This window comes from Dendrobium catenatum, unplaced genomic scaffold (genome assembly GCF_001605985.2).
Source record: "Dendrobium catenatum unplaced genomic scaffold, ASM160598v2 fragScaff_scaffold_174, whole genome shotgun sequence".
Taxonomy (NCBI): Eukaryota; Viridiplantae; Streptophyta; class Magnoliopsida; order Asparagales; family Orchidaceae; genus Dendrobium; species Dendrobium catenatum.
This window is the reverse complement of record NW_021318636.1, coordinates 139,094-154,149: the sequence shown is the minus strand read 5'-3', so window position 1 is coordinate 154,149 and position 15,056 is coordinate 139,094. Positions and strand designations below refer to the sequence as shown.

The following is a 15,056-nucleotide window of genomic DNA, read 5'->3' as shown; positions in this document are numbered from 1 at the left end:
TTGAATTTTTGGGGTATATTAGTCTTACTTGTAATTTTATAGCATTTTATTTTCTGAATTGTAATCCTTTTGCATTTTAATAGATGGGCAAAGCCCCAAATTTTCCAAAAAAAAAAAAAAAGTTTATTCTCAAAGAGAAAAAAAAAAGTTTATTCTCAAAGAGAATAAGGAAATAATTTTAACTGAATATTGAGAAATTGGAAGTCTTTAAAAATTCTTAAATGCCTTTGAGATAAAAACTTAAACTTGATATAATATTATTAATATATAAATTATATTTAATAAGAACAATGGTTATGAGGATAAATCTAGCAAGCGATAACCCAAAACTATCATAGGATATTGTTAGAAAATAATTATTTAAGAATATTATAACACGTAAAAAATGATCTTTAAAATTATTATAATTTTTTTTAGGGAAATTTACATACAAACCACTTTATAACATCCTATTTACATATCTAACACCTAAAATTTTAATATTACATCCATACCACTATATATTATTTTAATATCAAATATACCACTTATATTTCTTTCCTACCACTCATATATTTCATTTCTACCACTCATATTTTATATGAAAATGAACTATGTGTGGTATTTATGTAATATTAAAGTTTTAGATGTTAAATATGTAAATAGAATAGTATTAAGTGGTATGTATGTAAAACTCCCTTTTTTTTAATTACTTATTCCGTGTCAGTATTCGAATGCTCAATCACTAGAAAAAAAAAAGAAGACCTGAAGTTAGCTCCTAATTACAACGCTGATTCCGGGGAGTAGCCAGAATGCAATGGTAGAAGGATTTCCGACTTTCCTCCCCCTCTCTTGGTAAACCTGAGGGAGGCACAATATCCAAATGCACATGGAAATCAGCAGATCATCCTCATATTCACCTGTTTTCCATTTCCGTGTCTCCTCTCCTTCAATCTCTGTATACGTTTTACTCCTCTTGGGATTCTCTGCTGTCCTTTTCTTGTTTTCTCAAAGACAGATATCGGAGGTCGACGACAAGGTCTTGTTCTCCGAAACTCGTCCCGCGGTATCCTTCTTATCCTCTTCTAGAAATCTTTTTTTTTTTTATCAGAGCATAGCTCCCTAGGCCTTACCACATTGGTTCAATACAAATTTTACGGTGATTTTTTAGATCGTGTATATTTTAAATTGTCTATTTTGATTCTTTGTTGTTACCTAGCTCTGAATTTTTCTTGTGGGTTAGCTGAAAGAGATTCATATTTGTCTCAGTTCTTAGGTTTGCAGTTTTGTACAGGTTCGTCAGAAAGAAGAATAGGTCTTGATTAGGTTTGCACGCAGCTCACCTTGATCTATTGATTGGGAGCATTGTCTATCAATCAAGAGGTATTGATTGGGAGCATTGGCAATCAAGAGGTTTTGAGTTTGAGTTTACCTTAATTAATTGACCTAAATGTAAAAAAAAAAAAAAAAAGAAGAAAAAGGTCTTGATTAGATTTGCAGTACTGCTCCTTTTATGATGAGCACTATTTGTGTTCTAGTTCAGTGTATGTCAGTACGCTTAACGAAAAGTTTAGTTTTCTTGTCTCGATCTGAGGTATGCTATCCTATTTGGACCAATTCAATCGGTTTCCTGTCTGTTATGATTAACGATAGGATGGCCATTGTTTCAGATGTGAAAGTGCATAAATATTATGCCAATCTGTCAGTTTGAGCTTATTACCGGTGATTTTAGTTCCATGTGACAGTCCTCAAAATGCTGATACTGTCCGAAACTCTCAGGTTCGATCTCTGAGTGCTTTACCCAGGTTACTGCTTACACACAAGCCATACTAACTGCTGGGAAGGTCCTTGAACCTACTGCAGCTCAATGGCGTGTGCAAGTAGCTGAATGGAGAAGAAATGACAATGGAGAAAGTGCATAGAAAATGAAATTTGTTAAGGAAGACAACAATTTATAGATCTTGTTAAACATTTGTACACGAGCAACACCAGAAAGTTTACTTGGTAGCTGAAAAGTCTCCCGAGTCCCAAACCATTCGACATTAGCTCATCCAAACAAATGTAACTCTGGGGTTGAGACCATCTCCAACCGAACACCATACCACCGTATGCCGTTCGCCATTTGCTCCATTCGAACTCCCAACCGCATGCCAAATTCCGGTAGGCGAACAATGCGACGTCAATATTGACATAGGAGTGTTCACCTGAACCAAAAAAATTCGCTACGAGATTTGCCAAAGAAGAGTGCATAAAAGGAGAAAAGCGTGCCAAAGATGGTTACCTTCGCAGGAAGGGAGCCAAAGAAGAAGAAATGATATTCGATTGGAGATGAATGTGATACGCCTTAGGGTTGCACAACTCGTTTTTGCCCAAATATCCCTCAAAAGAGAAGGATATCTTCACCAAAACCAAAGAAAACAATCACAAATGAAATGAGATGAAGAGAAATGACTTTTGCATATAAGATCCAAGAGAAAGCAAGATAAAATTTAGTCCACTTCGAGAAGGACAAGATCTCCCACAAAAGCTCTAGAGAATACAAGAAGAAAACTAAGAGTAAGCCTCCAAAAGCATGATTCAAACCCTAAACCCCAAATGGCTCCTTCATATCATCCCAAAACCCCTCCCCAAACACTCCATCCCACCCTCCTTACTATTCCGCCCCCCCCCCATGAGAGCCGTCCGGCCCCCCCCCCCCATGAGAGCCGTCCGATCCAAATGGGTGGGCCCCAAGGGCCCACCGAAATTTTCCCTGGCTCCAGGCGGGTTCGCCCGCCTCTGCCTTGTCCGCCCGTAGACCCTCAGGGGTCCGGGTGGATGGACCGGTTGGTGAACCGGTCCATCAGAATGACTACAATTTGAAGTGAAAAATGAATTTTTCTGCTGGAGATGCCCTGAGGACCAGCTAAAAATGGTTGTGGAAGTTTAGTGTATTCTACGATAGACAATGTTCTTATCGACAATCTTAATCTAAAAATCTTTGATGGATCGTCTTTAGTCTGCTCCCCGGTTTGTAGACTTAAGTGCCAACTTGAAGGACCTGCACTATTCGCAGGTACAAAATTTTGCTAGTAATAAAATGAGGCATATTGTGTAAGTTTGTACTCATTGTCGTTGTTCACCCGTATGGGTGATTCTGTACATTCTACAGTCATCTCATGGATTGTTTCACTCATTGGACCTCAGTTTCATCAAGTTCTAGTATTATGAGATAACATTGTCATGCAAAAGCTTATTCCTCAGTCTTCCAGTATAAAAACTACGGTTCTGACTGCGAGGGCATCATCCCCACAATTTACTTATCTATGCGACATGGATGGGTGCCATTTTCCTAATCTTGCTCCTGAAAAGGGTTGCATTTATTATGCCTTGCTGGGCTGTTACCATTGTTATTTAGAAAGAATCCATTTGATTAATCATTCTTGACGTTTGCTTATTTTCTTCAAAAATAATTTCCATGCTAGTTTTTCCTCTGAATATAAAATTTTCTGGTATTATGGTTGGTTTATAAGTTGGCTTTTAGAATTCATTGTAATTTATATTGATTTTCAATTTTCCAGACTTTCAGAGGCTGCTAGTTTTTTTCTCTTTTTGCTTTTGCAATTTTTTTTTTCTAAATGTTATTTGCATGTCCTGAAAGGATTTCCCTTTCTAATGCCAGATATTAGAGGAGCAATTATGGGATTCTTCCTCTGCTCATGGTTTCCACCCATGTGTCAAGCCCACTCGAAAATATGAAGGTTATTTTTCATTGCTTCTTTATTTTTTTTTTATCATTTTTCTTAAGTTTGAAAGTTCTTTTTTTCATCAAATTCTCTATTTTTTAAAGATGAGCACAGAAACATATTTTGGTGTCCATTAAACTGATTATTGAACATAAATTGTTGATGAAAGAAAAAGCTCAGTTCCTGTTGATTTCCTAGTGCTAAGCCACAGCAGCAAGCAAAGCTAGTATCTACAGAAGCATACAATCAAACACATTCTTACACTAGCTTTTATTTCATTACCAGCAACCCATACCTGGGACCGTTACATAACAGTCAAAAGCAATGGTGGACTTAACCAAATGCGCACTGGTGTAAGTTCATCTCACTGGACTTTACCTACTGTTTTGAACCTGGACATGTTTTCCATTGTATGAGCAATCTTCTGTATAGATTTCAGCTTAACTATTTATACTTAGCAATCGCAAGTGCCTCCCAATTTGCCTGCATAAAGTGGGAAACGATTCCATGGGATTACTGTAAAGCTTGAAGCTTTTATGCCAGTCTACTGCTTTGCAACCTATTGTTTTCTTAAAATATGTATACCTGTATTTTGAGATCATTCTTGATGTAGATATCTTAAGGTTTAGGTTTTCCTAATGTAGATCTGTTATGAATATGACGTGCATGAAATAATGTGCACTTACAAACAAAATCTTAATTTGAATAACTATTTATTACTTGAGATGAAAATTTAAAAATAGGTTGAAATTTGATGCAAATGATCATTTAACTTATTTTTACTTAAAATAATGCATAGAAATTAGGAAATACGGAAAAAAAGTACCATTAACTTTTAGCTAATGCACCTGTGGAAAATCTAGTTGTATCCAACTTGATTAAAAATCAATCAAGATTTCAATCTAATAACAATGAAGTAAGAGGGAAGAAATCACCCAAGGCAGTAGAATTAAGCTCCACACTTGATCAAGGAGATAATCTCTCTAGAAAATATCTAGTCTCCCACTTGCTAAAACGTAGACTTTTAAAATTATTAAGAATAAAACATCTAAACAAAATTTTATTCAAAATAGTTGATTTGGTTTATCATGCTTCATACCCTTTTTTTATATGCATATCAATTATCTTTGACATCCCATGACGACCCCTCCTCCCTTCCAATTGATTTGTGATAAATTTGGCCAACCAATTTTTGGCATTTACATATCCACACATTTCTACTTACCTTTTAGAAGTTTTGTGGCTTCACATGCACAAAGAAATTTCATAATAGTGACAAAAATTATTATAATTTTACTATCATATGCTTTGACTATCCTAGATTATCACTGAAGGATTACTTCGTCCTGTTTTAGAGTTTTAATAACTTTTCAGTTTTATTTGTAATCCTCTCGTCTTCAGATATGTGATATGGTTGCTGTGGCTCGAATAATGAACGCAACTTTAGTAATTCCTCAACTTGATAGGCGATCATTTTGGCAGGATTCAAGGTTTGTAGGAGCATAACAATTGTTATCTGTTAAAGTGTCCCATAATTATCACATTATATCTTTTATAACTTGCCAACTTGTGAGCAGCACGTTTGCGGACATTTTTGATGAGCCTTATTTCATCCAGTCCTTGCAAGGCGACGTGCGTATTGTGCGGCAGTTACCAAAGGAATTGGAATCAGCTCCAAGGGCTCGTAAACACTTTACTTCCTGGGCTAGTGCTAGCTACTATGAGGATTTGTCACAAAGAATATGGAAGGACTATCAGGTAGTCATTCCTGCTTCTTTTGGTGGAACTTTTATTCTATCCAGTGAACGCACGCAGAGGAAGGTTCGGTTTTAGGGAAAAAAGCGCCTACACTGAAAAAAAACTCGGTACAGACGCTTTTTTGCCTAAAACCGAACCTTCCTCTGCGTACGTTCACTGGATAGAATAAAAGTTCCTTTTGGTGAGGTTATTGATATCGTAAGAATTCATCTGAGATGAAAGTAAGACCTAACAAACAAGCTCCATTACATGTGTGCTGTCTTGTTCTGTAGATCAGGCTGAGTGCACAAATTCAAAATGCAAAAAATAAAATCATTTTTGAAATAGTTGACTATTACTGTTCTACTTAACAGCTTTAGTTATCGTAGGAATATTTTGTAGTTTGATGTTTTTTGAAATTGTTACTTCAAATATCATACAGAAGGTATGAGGCTATTACCATTTTAAATGTGTTTTGCTTGGTATAATGATGTAGTCTTGATGTAGAACGGGTATGAAAAAAAAGGGGACATTTGAAATTAGAATTTCTTGCTTTAATTGAGATCAAAATATTAGGAATAATTAAATCAAATCAAATCAAATTAGAAATCTAATTAGATTTAATTTTAAGTAACTTTCCTAAAATAGGCTATCTTAAATTAGGAAAGAATTTCAAATTCAAAATTACTTAGAATTTGAAATTAAATATTTTCCTAATTTAAATCATTTGATAAAAGTAAAGTAATCAAAGGGGAATTCAAATTTTGGGGCAAAGAGGAAGAAGGGGACTAATTTACTTCCAATTGGAGAGGTTCCCTATTGGAAATAAATTAATTAGAAAGGACTATGGATAAATTCGGTCAAAGGAGGTGGGAGAGATTTGAATTGTTTCCAAAGTGGAGAGGAGAATTTTAGGAAACAATTCCTAATCTCATTCATGAGGGGGGGCCGTCGGCTATAGAGAGAGAGGGAGGAATTAATGAGGCATTTAATGCCTACTTAAATTAATAAACTAAGTTTGGAAAGAAATATTTCATCCCTTCTTAATTTAAAATTTAAATAGGAATTGTTTTAGTAAGTTTCCTAAAATAGGATTTTGTAAATTAAGTAATTCTTTCAAATTCAAATTAATTTGAATTTGATCATGAAGAGAGTTACCAAAATTATGAAATATATTTTAGGAAGGTTATAGATCACGTGAAGAAGGGGGAGGAGACAAGGGTGGCCGGCGGTGAAGGGGTGGCTGTGGATGAAGTAGGAGGTTGGGGAAACTATGTGGCCGACGGTCAAGGGAGGAGGAGAAAAGGATTTAGGGAAAGAAAGATATAACCGCGAGCTTGGACACATCCTGCAGCTGACGGGGATTACATTGCCCTTCACCAAGGAACTTCAGGCCACGAGCCCGAACCCATCCTACTGCTGGTGGAAGCTATGAATTCCTTCCATAGGAATCTCACCCAACTTATCTCCAAAGAACACAAGTGCAAATAAAATTTCTTTTCTTAATAATTCATCATTACATTACACAAGCAAGGGCCTCTATATATAAGCCTAAGAAACTAAAACAAGACACATATGCCCCTAGGGTTTACATAGGACGACCCTCTTAATTAAGGGTAAAAAGGGAAAATTCATAATAAAAATAAAAATTACAAACAACAAATTAAGATAAGGTGGAATGATCTCGGCCGTCGATCGTCGTCCCCTCCTTTGAAAATCTTCATGATCGGATGTCCGCATCAAGTCTCCTCTATATTCGAAAGCTAGATTTCAAATTTGGTACCTCATCAAATTCATGATTGTGGCACTGATAGGAAACACTTGTAGATCTCAAGTATTTTCTATCAATCTTCGTAAAACAGCGAGAAATTCTTCCAAAATTCAATGAAATCCAAGGAAAATAGTAGATTTTATTGCAAGAAATCAACTAACAGAAGAAAAACAAACAAGATAAAATTAATCCTCAATTCGAGAGGATCGATCTCTCCCAAATCTCTAGACGCCACTAGAGCCCAAAGAAAACCTAAATCTAAGAGATATCAAATTTCAGCCAAATTCAAGATGCCCTAACCCTAGGAAAACAAAGTATTTAATGCATACAGATCAAAAGGAAATTCCTAAACAGTCCCTACATTCAAATTTCACTCCCAAATCCGTCAAAAATCCATCCTAAAATGCTTTGTTTGCTTCGGCGGTGCGTGCGGCTAAAGCAGGAGGCGGAGGCTTCTGCCTCGTTCGCGCATGAGCCGGTCCTGCGTGGACTGGCTGGACCGATTTAACTGGCACATCTTTGAAAAAGTGGGCTGAGTAAGATTTTCCAGGTTGCGGCTATTGGCTGCAATTGGTAAAACTTGCACTCGGATAATAACACAATATAAACAAGGATTATCGATCCTGGGCGATTACACATCTGAAGCATTGCTGTTCCATCATGGGTCTCATTGCAGACTACAGACATGCTCTTTGGACTCTAGCAATATGCTGCTCATTCTTTGGCTATGAAAATAACTGGTCAAGCATTAAGATGCAGTATGTTCTTGCTTATTTTATGGCTTTAATAGGAAAACATTATATATCTACAATTGTAATCCTTGGTTCTCAAGGTAGCTTATTTCTTTCTCTCAATTGAAATTGTTAAAATTTAGAAAACTTATAAAGGTTGTATTTTGATCAGGTCATTCATGTGCCCAAGTCTGATTCCAGACTAGCCAACAATGACTTGCCTATTGATATCCAAAAGCTACGTTGCCGCGCTTTATATAAAGCGCTTCAATTTTCCTCTCCAATTGAGGAGCTTGGAAAGGTCAAAACCCCTACTTTATGGCGATTCGTCTAACATTCATATTGTTGTTCATTAAGAGATGTCCTGGGGTATTTCTAAATTAGGCACTGAGCCTACATGATGCTGAAACCACAGAAGCTAGTGGAGCGGTTGCGGTCACATGGGCGATACATTGCCCTTCATTTGCGTTATGAAAAGGATATGTTATCATTTACTGGCTGTACTTACGGCTTGAATGAAGCAGAAACTGAAGAGCTAAGAATTATGAGGTAATCCTTGCAACTTAGATGATTATTCTTACTGATGCATCGCTGAACATGTCTTTTCAGTTTATTCAATTTTTTTCTCTTGAAGGGAAAATACAAATCACTGGAAGATGAAGAAAATTAATTCAACTGAACAGAGAAATGAAGGGTTCTGCCCTCTAACACCAAAGGAAGTAGGAATTTTCTTGCAATCTCTAGGTTATCCTTCATCAACCTGGATTTACATGGCTTCTGGTGAAATATTTGGCGGTCAAACTTATCTGGAAGATTTGAGATTTCGTTTCCCAAACTTGGTTTTTAAGGTTTTGTTAATCGGTTGTTAATTTGTATATTCCTGCTGGGGGATTCAAGCATGTGAAGTTAACTCAAACAACAAAGTGATTGATATATGCAGGATACAATAGCAACAAGTGAAGAATTGAATATATTTGCCAGTCATGCAACACAATCTGCTGCTCTAGATTATATGATATCAGTTGAAAGTGATGTATTTGTTCCATCATATTCTGGGAACATGGCTAGAGCTGTTGAGGGGCAGCGAAGGTTTCTCGGGCACCGTACCACAATTAGCCCAGATAGGTAATACTTATTTAAACTTCTAGATTATGTTACAAGTTAGTGTAAAGGTTGTGCTCATACATTTCCTTCGCTATCCTTAATACTTACATAATCAGACAACATTTTAATTAAAAAAATGTGTTAGTTTTTCTTTACAACAACAACAACATGAAGCCTTTATCCCACTATATGAGGTCGGCTACATGAATCATTTTTCTCCATTATGTCATGCTAAGAGTCAAATTCTCATTTAAATCTAATAAAGAAAGGTCATTTCTAATATTTTCTAATCAAGTCGTTTTTAGGTCTACCTCTACCTTTCTTAACATAAGTCAAATTTAATATATCTACTTTCCTAATCGGGTCATCGGAAGGCCGCCGTTTTATATGACCAAACCATCTAAGACGACTCTCTTGGAGCTACTCCAACTTTTTCACGTATATGCTCATTTCGTATCCTGTCTCTAAGAGTAGAGCCACTCATCCACCTGAGCATCTTCATCTTTGCAACACTTAACTTAATATTATGCTTCTCTTTTAATGGTCAACATTATGCACCACAAAGCATTGCAGGTCGTGCCACAATCTTATAGAATTTTCCCCTTAACTTCGAGGGAGACTTTTCTATCACACAATAAGCCAGATGCATTCCTCAACTTCAATCATCAAACTTGAATTCTACTAATAATATTCTCATCGTTTTCACCATCACTCTAAACAATAAACTCAAGATATCTAAAACGAGTATTCTTATCAATGATTTGATCGCCCAAAGTCACAATTCCACCACTATATCTATTATTACTAAAATTACACTCCATATATTCAGGTTTAGATGTACTCAATTGAAAGCCTCTAGACTCTAAGGTTGACTTCCATAATTCAAGTTTATCTTAAACTCCCTCTCCAGTCTTATCAACAAGAATAATATCATCAGCAAAAAGCATACACCAGTGTACAACCTCTTGCAAATGTATAGTGAGAACATTCATGACTAAAGCAAGAAGATATGAGCTTAAGGCTCATCTTTGATGTAATCCAACTGAAATAGGAAAATATTCGATCAAACCACCTTGTGTTTGAACACAAGTAACAAATATTGCATACATATCCTTAATGACTTGAATATAAGCATTATCAACCTCTTTATTTTCTAGAACTGTCCATAGCATTTCTCTTGGATCTTTATCATATGTTTTCTCTAAAACAATAAATATTATATGTAGATCCTCCATATTCTCTCTATACTTCTCCATCAAACTTCTCATTAAATGTATAGCTTCCATTGTAGACCTACCCGACATGAATCCAAATTGATTTTGAGAAACATTAGTATCATGTCGCAACCTGTGCTTCATAACTCTCTTCCATAGTTTTAAAGTATGACACGTTAACTTAATTTCTCTATACTTCGCACAATCTTGTGCATCATATTTATTCTAAAATTAGGAATTAACACATTCATTCTCCTCTAATCTGACATCTTTTTATTCTTCAAAATAATATTAAAAAGTTTAGTAAACCAATAAAGTCCTCTCCTAAGCATTTCCACACCTCTATTGAAATATCATCAGGTTTAACAATTTTTACACACTTCATTTTTTTTTAAACTTTTCTAATTTTGGTTTTACTAATTTGTCGTTAAAAATATAAATTTTTATTTTTATTTAGGGTTCTAAGGTCACTAAAGAGCAATTGCATTCTCACAATCTTCACTGAAAAGTTTAGCAAAATATTTCATCCATCTTTGTTGAATATTCTCTTCTAATAAAAATACTTTTTGATCTTTATCTTTAATACACTTCATTTGAACTAAATCCTTACCACTCATATCTCTTTGTTTGGTTAACTTACATATATATTTTTTGCTATTCTTAGTATCTAATTTATTTTATATATCCTAAAAATATAAAATCTTTGTATCACATATTATTTTTTTAGACTCCTTATAGAACTCTTTATATCTTTTCCAATTATCAAAATTTTTACATCTGAATTAATTTTTATAACAAATCTTCTTATTTTTATCTTTTCTTGCACATTTTGATTACACCATCAATTACTTGTATTATTAGAAAATTTTCTCTTTGATACTTCAAGTACATGTTTTGTAACATTTTTAATATCACTAGCTATTTTTTCTCACATAACATTAGCTTCTTCATGCACAGACAAAATCTTAATATCTATAATCTTACTCACAAAATATTTTTGTCAATATTCTTTAAATGTCCTTATCTAATCCTATAACAATAGTTTAATTAATTTTTTATTTTTGCCCCTTTTTCTTAAAGTTTAAAACTAATAAACGATGTTTGGTACATAAACTTTCACTAGGAATCATTTTATAATCTTTGCAATTTAAATGGTCTTTTTTCTTATAAGAAAATAATTAATATGAGTTTTATGTATCCATTCTTATAAGGGATGAGATGCTCATATCTTTTCTTAAATAAGATATTAGCAATTATAAAATCATAGGCTAAAAGAAAATTTAATACAATCTTATCACCTTTATTAGTCGCTCCAAAGCCACTATGAATGCTTTAAAAATCATCAACTTCTCTACCAATATGACCATTTAAATCTCCTCCAATAAAAACTCTTTTTTTTAAGAGGTATCATTTGTATTAGTTCTTCTAGGTCATTACAAAATTTTAATTATGAATACATATTCAAACTTACTTGAGGAGTATAAACACTTATAATATTAATAATCTTAGCATCAATAATAATCTTTAAATATATAATTATATTATTTTTTACAATATTATCTTTTAAATTTTTATCTATAATCATACCAACACAATTTTTAGTATGACTCTTACCTGAATACTATAGTTTAAACTCTAAACTATTAATCTCCATAGTTTTCTCTCCAATCCATTTAGATTTTTTGAATGCATAGAATATTTATCTTCCTATGAATTATAAAATTTATTAATTCCATTAATTTACTTATATGAGAACTTATAATTCAAATTCTTATCCAAAGAAAAGCTCAAAATAGCCCTCGAATATTAGCAAGTGACCAATTTAGTTTGAGAATATCACAATACTCAAGTTTGGTTCCTCCACTATTGAAAGTTGATCCCAAATAATGTCAAGCTTTAATTTCACTGTTAAAGTTAACATCAAAAGTCAAAATTGATGATATTTTAGGCAATGTAAGTGTGTGAACTGAGGAGTTATGTTTCTTTTATTGTTTGTGTGGTATTTCTTTTATGATTACATAAAATTGCAAGTGTGAAATTTAATATTTGAGTGGAATAAATGATATTATGTTAAAATACTTTATACTCTTTATATTAATTTCTACATATTATGTATTTATTATTTCTTATATTTATACACATCCTTATTAATCATTAACTAGTTGTTTATATTTAATTAAATTAAATATTAATTTATTTGAAGTTATATCTTTTGAATTAATTAATATTATCATTAAAATTAAAGGCTTGATGTTATTATTGTTATTGTATTAAAATTAAATTAAAATTTTAATTAATATATCTTATTTAATTAATTTAAATGACTTTAATAATTTTAAAATTGCAAACCCTCATCCTTCTCCCCTAAATTGCCAAAACCCTTGACAACAAAGAAGTCATAAAGCCACATGGGGAGCTCATTGTAGAAGGCATCGACGTGAGCAGCAGCATGTGAGGAACGAGAGGATTGAAAGCCCTGATGACCAAGAAGCCAGGAAGTTGCAACGGAGATCATTGGAGAAGACTTTGGTGAGAGTAGCGATGTGTGAAGAAGAAGAGTTTGTGAGACTTAAAAGGATTTTTTAAATCTGTCCAATGTTAGGATTTACTAAATATGAGATTTAAGGTAAAATAGAGGAGAAATGAGATTTAAGTTTATTTAGGATTTAAAAAAGGATAATAATTATAAATTTTAACTTTTAATAAAAAATTGTCTTCATGCAATATGGTAGTCAACTTCTCATTTGTTTCCCATCAAATTAAATGTTGACTTTAATAAGGTGATCATTTTGAATCTATTTTTGATATTAGAGGGATCAAATTGACGCACTGAGGCTTCGTTTGGGACGGCTTTTTCACTGCTTCTTAAAGAAGCTTTCTAGTATAAAAATTAAAATTTTTATAATAAAAAGCTGCTTTAAGAAGCGGTAATAAAGCCGCCCCAAATGAAACCTGAAACTACACAAAAGTGCTTCTTCTAAAAAGCTTTTCTACTGATGACACCTGCCACCTGCTTTGTCTGTGTTCTTATTGCATTACTTCTGTTATCAGGAAAGGTTTGGTAGTGCTTTTTGATAAGATAGACAATGGAGAGCTGCAAGAAGGTCCAAAATTGACAGAGCTTATAACTCAAATGCATAAATTCAGGTAGCAAAAACTTTTGCATGAAATGCATGAGACATTTCCTTTGAGAAGTGATTAATTTTATAGAAAAATCCTTTATACTTAGCCATAACTATGTTAAATATTGATTTCACCTTGAATCACTTAACTTGCAGACGAGGAGCTCCAAGAAAAAGATATGGTTCCTTGCCTGGAATGAAAGGACGTAACCGTTTAAGAACTGAAGAATCCTTTTATGAGAATCCATTTCCTGAATGCATATGCGGCAATAAAAACTCTGTGAATAATATCTAGGCTTTTTCTACTGTGATCTTGGTTCTAGTTTCTGTTTGGGATTTTACCCGTGTAGTGCTTAACCTTCGAGCTGCTTTTTCTATTTTGATCTACACTTTCAGATAAGCATATAAGGTTCTTTTACTATTTTGGTTATGAGATATTTGGTGCATTTTTGTCATACTTGAGCTATGTTGTATTTGTTGGGAAAATTATATCCAGGTCCTCTAGGTTTGGGTCTAGTAACAGAAAAATTATTAGGTAAGCAATGGTGAATTTATTATGTGCGGACATCAAATGTTGTCCAGAGCTCAATGAAAATGCGTCACATCATTTTCTATTCAGTACCGTACTGGATGATGTGGTTGCACATGATTCATCTATGGACAATAAGCTATGTCCGATGTCCTCACAGAATAATCTCTCTACGCAATGACAGAGGATGAATGTGTAAGTGCATTCAAAGTAACACTACGTTGAGTTCGTCTAGCAGCATTTGTAGTGCATGAGATAACATGCAGCAGCTGAAGGGAGAGGAAGTGAGACGGAATGATGAGCGCTGAGTGCAACAAGAATTGTAATGGAATGACCTAGCAATACCGAGCAAAAACCGAGTTTTTTGGCGGTGGGAGGACGCATCTCTACGTCAGGTGGGAGGACCTAATAATTTTTTCTAGTAACAGGGGGGGTCAGACAATTCGACTCCCCTTTCAGCTCCCTCATTTTTAGTGGTGATTGGCTATCCTTGAGAATAACAAATGCTAACATTGAGAATACTATAAATGCTATTACTATATCACTCGTGAATAGTGACTCCTTCTCTTAGTATGGCAAGAGAAATCCGATCTTTAAAGATTTTTCTCAAGACATTTTATGGACATTCTTATAAGATCAATAGGTACTTATTTATTTAGCATAATAGTATGCTATTAGATACTCTTTTATCAGTGGCTTTAAAATTGTAGACATCATGGTAGCTCATAATTTGATCAATATATAATCGAAAATCTAAGAAACATCACAATTGAGTTACTAACCAAAGCGAAAAGTATCTAGTAGAACGATATAGCCAGGAAGCATATTATAATAGGAGATTTTCAATTTCATGTAAGTTTTCCAACTTGCAAACTTTTGCTTTAATTGCTCAAAAACTTTTCTGCTGAATGTCCTCAAAAACTTTTTGGGTGAAGAGTAGTAGAGTAAGAAGCATAGTTGCTTAATAGTTTTTTATTTCTTTCACACCAAATGAAATAAATCAAGCAAGAGGTGGAGAGGTAATAGTGGCATTTGACAGTCAACCTGTATGTCGTGAATATGCGTGTGGGATGCTGGGAAGGAATAGGAAAGCCGGTTAAGGTAGGCAATGGTGAAATTATTATGTGCGGACGTCAAATGTTGT

General features: G+C 34.0%; 1 protein-coding gene across 2 annotated transcripts; it reads left to right on the top strand.

Moving 5' to 3' along the window:
- Positions 1-751: 751 nt before the first annotated feature.
- On the top strand, positions 752-13,838 carry LOC110112063 (O-fucosyltransferase 38). 2 transcript variants are annotated; one of them, XM_020844145.2, is made up of 11 exons: positions 752-1,045; positions 3,641-3,719; positions 3,990-4,057; positions 5,106-5,194; positions 5,282-5,462; positions 8,116-8,244; positions 8,359-8,492; positions 8,578-8,791; positions 8,884-9,068; positions 13,313-13,408; positions 13,540-13,838. In XM_020844145.2, the coding sequence occupies exons 1-11, from the start codon at positions 863-865 to the stop codon at positions 13,676-13,678; spliced, it is 1,497 nt and encodes a 498-aa protein (XP_020699804.1). In that variant the 5' UTR covers positions 752-862; the 3' UTR covers positions 13,679-13,838. The 2 variants fall into 2 exon arrangements, with proteins under 2 accessions (XP_020699804.1, XP_028548699.1); XM_028692866.1 differs by having other exon boundaries at positions 3,874-4,057.
- Positions 13,839-15,056: the final 1,218 nt, after the last annotated feature.